Below are 2,103 nucleotides of genomic sequence, written 5' to 3' on the forward strand. Positions count from 1 at the left end.
TTTTTTTTTAAACAACAGAAATGATCTTGAAGAAAACAAAACAGAGACATAAAGAGAGAATGCTCATACTGACCATTTGCATCTTCTTTTTAAGGTTTGCGTGTGCTTGTTGGTGCCCTTTTGACACTGTGTTCAGGTAGTAGATGGCCAACCTGTTACACAGTGTTATAAATCTTTGTAGGTGAAAGAAATTGTTAACAGTACAACAGCATAGACCACAGTCAGGCTTTGGACACAGGGAAGTTGACACTAAGGTCCTGACATGACATTCTACAATTACACACACTGATTCTGCCATTTTTTAGACTTTAAATGTCACTTAAATTTACATTTAAATGATACTTACCCCATGAGGAGCACAAGACACATAATGAGTCCAGGGTTGGTGGCATATGAGAAAATGTTTTTTATGAAGGGTGGTAGCTCCTGATCTATAGTCTCCATCACCACGTCATACATATTCTGCCTACCACTAGAGAAAAACATGGATTAAATAAAGCCAACTGTTTGCTGTATCCAGTCTTTGGTTAAAGTGTTAAATAAATAAAATAGTGATACTAAATATTAAATAAAATAGCTTTATGCTAATTCTTGACATGTATGTTTAATATTGTACATGGACCCTTACAGATAAATTTCACCAACAAACAGGGGTATATCAAAAAAATGAAGCTGTTGCTATCATAAAAATGTGACTTATTGGAGGTGGTTGCACCTGTTAACAAGACTAAGATCCACGAAGGTAACAAAAATAAAAAGAAGAACGAAAAAAGAGCCTAAAATACTAAAAACAACCAGTGCACTTGGATGAATTGCCTTAAATTATTTAGGTAGATTGTCTGAGTTCATTATACTGACCAAAATACTGCTAACCTGCAAAAGAACTCATCATGAACTATCGCTAACAGTATAGTATTATTGCACTTAATACTTAACTACAATACCATTTCAGTCCTGCAGCCTCTATTTCCTACTCACCTGAATGGCCCACAGTCGAAGGATGGGGTTAAGGTCATGATTGAGTAGACAACAGGAAACAAGCTAAGGAACAGCATAAGCAGCAGTAAGGCCATGTAGAAGTTGTTGGACCGTGAGACCTTGAAAATTCGCTCTTGAGGAACATTGCTGGCCATTGCAAGCCAGGACTGGAAGTACATCGAGGTCAGAAGACGCAAAATGTTCAAACCCATCAAACCTGGAGCATAAAATGCTCCCATCCTGAGGAAAACAGCAGATTTAGCACCCTTATTTCAAAAATACTGTATTATCAGCCAATTTACTGAATATCCTATTAAGTTGTTTAATGTAATTAGTATTAGCAGCTTTGGTAACAGTTTGGCTGCAATACCAGTGGTCAGCACTCACTAAATTATAGGTACAGTGGCAACAGGAAACAAGCAATATTAGCCGTGTCTCAGCAAAGGGAGGGACAAGCATTAGTCCCATTAGAAAATCCCCAGTAACACAGAAAGAGACAGAAAATAAAATCAACTATACAGATGTGGAGTAATTCACCATATCATTCCTTGATTGAAGACAAGTCCCAGCACATTTTCACTGATTGGAAACTCTGCATATGAAGGCTGAAACAAACACAACATGATTAGCATGTTCACCTGAATAACTATAATAAAACCAGATCAATGCACTTCTGATTTGTTCTTCTCTTTGTGTTTGTTTCTTTCTCTAGCTCTCTGTAGTTCACTTCTCATTGTAGTGTCCTGTGTCACTCAATGTTAGGGATGTTACTGCATAGCATCACTTCAAGCCAATACAAACTGTGTTGTACTCACACAGTGTTCAATAATAGCTGAATGACATGGTACAGTAGCTTTATATTGATAATATAAACGTTAGCTATAATGATACACACATTTAGTCACATGACTGCAGATACAAGTGGCAGAAATGCCATTTTTAACTTTGTGACATGGTTTAAACTACGGACTGTAAAATTGTGTAATATTTTGTTTGCTAGGCAGAAAGAAAATATAAACTGACTTGATTTAACTGAATGCAAACAAACACACGTAATGTAAATGGAGACAGTGTGACCCTTAGACACACACTGTGAGTACTCACAAATCCAGCCTCCAGGTCCCA

At 37.0% G+C, this 2,103-nt stretch overlaps 1 protein-coding gene across 1 annotated transcript; it reads right to left on the bottom strand.

Annotated features, from left to right (window-relative positions):
* Nucleotides 1-73: 73 nt before the first annotated feature.
* Nucleotides 74-2,097, bottom strand: LOC109953965 (transmembrane channel-like protein 2; the record flags this gene model as incomplete). Its single annotated transcript, XM_020589402.1, has 5 exons — nucleotides 2,083-2,097; nucleotides 1,516-1,583; nucleotides 979-1,218; nucleotides 347-472; nucleotides 74-152 (listed from the first exon to the last, which is right to left on the bottom strand). Coding segments are annotated over exons 2-5 (453 nt in total), but the record flags the coding sequence as incomplete, so codon positions are not given.
* Between the last annotated feature and the right edge of the window lie 6 nt (nucleotides 2,098-2,103).

This window comes from Monopterus albus, unplaced genomic scaffold (assembly GCF_001952655.1).
Source record: "Monopterus albus unplaced genomic scaffold, M_albus_1.0 scaffold2303.1, whole genome shotgun sequence".
NCBI lineage: Eukaryota > Metazoa > Chordata > Actinopteri > Synbranchiformes > Synbranchidae > Monopterus > Monopterus albus.